Source organism: Elephantulus edwardii, unplaced genomic scaffold, assembly GCF_000299155.1.
Source record: "Elephantulus edwardii isolate Elephantulus edwardi_28Jun2011 unplaced genomic scaffold, EleEdw1.0 scaffold00203, whole genome shotgun sequence".
NCBI classification, from domain to species: domain Eukaryota; kingdom Metazoa; phylum Chordata; class Mammalia; order Macroscelidea; family Macroscelididae; genus Elephantulus; species Elephantulus edwardii.
Window position 1 is genome coordinate 3826249 of NW_006399953.1, and position 1959 is coordinate 3828207.

At 42.3% G+C, this 1959-nt stretch overlaps 1 protein-coding gene across 1 annotated transcript; it reads right to left on the reverse strand.

Annotated features, from left to right (window-relative positions):
• Window positions 1–1641: 1641 nt before the first annotated feature.
• On the reverse strand, window positions 1642–1959 carry LOC102869392 (39S ribosomal protein L14, mitochondrial-like; the record flags this gene model as incomplete). The annotated part of the gene is made up of 1 exon (XM_006897185.1): window positions 1642–1959. A coding segment is annotated over one exon (318 nt), but the record flags the coding sequence as incomplete, so codon positions are not given.

The window sequence follows — 1959 nt, forward strand, 5'->3', positions numbered from 1 at the left end:
GCAACTCTGCTTATGTGCTTTTTCAGTCATTTTTGCATAATCTTCAGCACAATCTTGCTTGCATGTAATATTAATGATATTGTTTGATAATTTCCACACTCTGTCGAATCTCTTGTCTTTGGGATTGGAACAAATATGAATCACTTCCAGTCAGCTGCCCAGGTGGTTGTCCTCCAGATTTCCTGGCATAACTTGGTGAGCACATCTAGGGCAGCATCTGTTTGTTGAAATATATCAATTGGTATAAGTAGTGCTTTCATTTTAGTTTCAGCAACTTTTTATTTATTTATCTATGTATATATTTATTTTTAATTTCATCTCTTACCCACAACCAAAAACAATTATAGGCTGCCCTGAGAGCTGCTAATTAGATCACCCATCTTTGGTTTGGGAGCATGACTTTCTGTCCACTAGGCCAACTTATCTCTCGCTATGCTGTTGTTGTTGTTGTTAAGTGCCGTTGAGTTGTAGGTGACTCATAGCAACCCTATTAATGAAAGACCTGGACACCTGTATAACTTTCGTCCTTTCTCCAGGTTCATAGGGTTCCGGAAGCAAGCTATTATGAAAGTGGATTCCACTCCTGCTTCCAAGCTTGTTTTAATCAGGGAGCTCCACCAAACACTGTCCACCATGGGTAGCTATTTTCGCATTTGACATATCAGTGTCACAATGTTCAGCTTCACAGCAACCACAAGTTACTTCTGTACAGCAAGTGGCCATACCAGGGTTATACGACCTAGAAGAACGTTTCTCCAAAAACAACTAAATACAAGCCCTACAGTATTTTAACCTACGACCTGGAGCAGGCTTTGCAGGCGAAATTACTTACCTTCATTCATCTTTCCTTCCTTCCTTACCCTTACTTTCCCTTACTCTAAGGGTCAGGACCACCCACCTACTTTTGAAGGGCAAAAAGAACAGTAACATACAATGAAAAGGACCCCAGAAACTAACCCTTGCCTGACTGCCACCAAGAGGAGCCGCCATCGAGAAGACAGCCATCCTGCCAGTTAGCCAGTTGACTATTAGATGTATATATTTGAATGTTATTATTAAAAGGTCTTCCTTGTTATGTTTATGATTTTTATCCTGTGACAATATTGCATTTCAATATGGACTTAGAAATGGTCTTTTTATAATTATCTGATTCAAAATGTTCCATGCAAATCCATTTCATTTCTCTAATGCCTAGTACGTCAATATTTATGCCTTCTATTTCTTTATTAACAATTTTCAATTTTCCTACATTCATTCTTCTGACATTCCACATTCCAGTCAGTAGTGTCTGTTTGTAACTGTTCCTCCTCCTTTGTGCTCCCAGTAAGAAGGCTCTGCTTCCAATGCCATATTTTTTTTATTATTAAATTTTATTAGTTTTAATGAACATTTACAGGGATTTTGGGTTTTCATTCCTTCATTGCTGCACCATTCTTTCTACCCTCCTCCCCAGTTTGTACTTCTTCCCCGCCATCCGAATGTCTGTTTTTTTTTTTATGTGAAAAAGTTTATTTTCTCACAGAATATTATTCCCCCAATGTCAAGGGAGCAACCATCTGGCCCCAAGTTCCCACTCGGCAGAGGCGTGGTTCTCTGCATGCCTTTCACAAACCCACTGCAGCAGAAGGCCTGAACATTCCCTCACACAAAGTTCTGAGCAATGGCCAGCACCTTGGAATACTCGCCCTCCTTCTGGCGCAGACTTGTGGGGATCGGAGTCTTAATTCGGGTCCCCACAGGGTTCCCATTGTCCTCAATGAGGACCACGTTGTTGGAGTCAAACCTGGGGGTCATTCGGGCACCAGCCATGCGATGCCCCACAATGAGGGCCTTTTTCTTCTGTCCCTTGATGGCCAGCAGTATTTGGTCACCCACTCTGCCCACCCCATTCTTGGTATAGACGTGGACGCAGCGAGGAGGGCGATGGTATGTGGTGTTCCCGAGGGCGCTGTTGTCCAC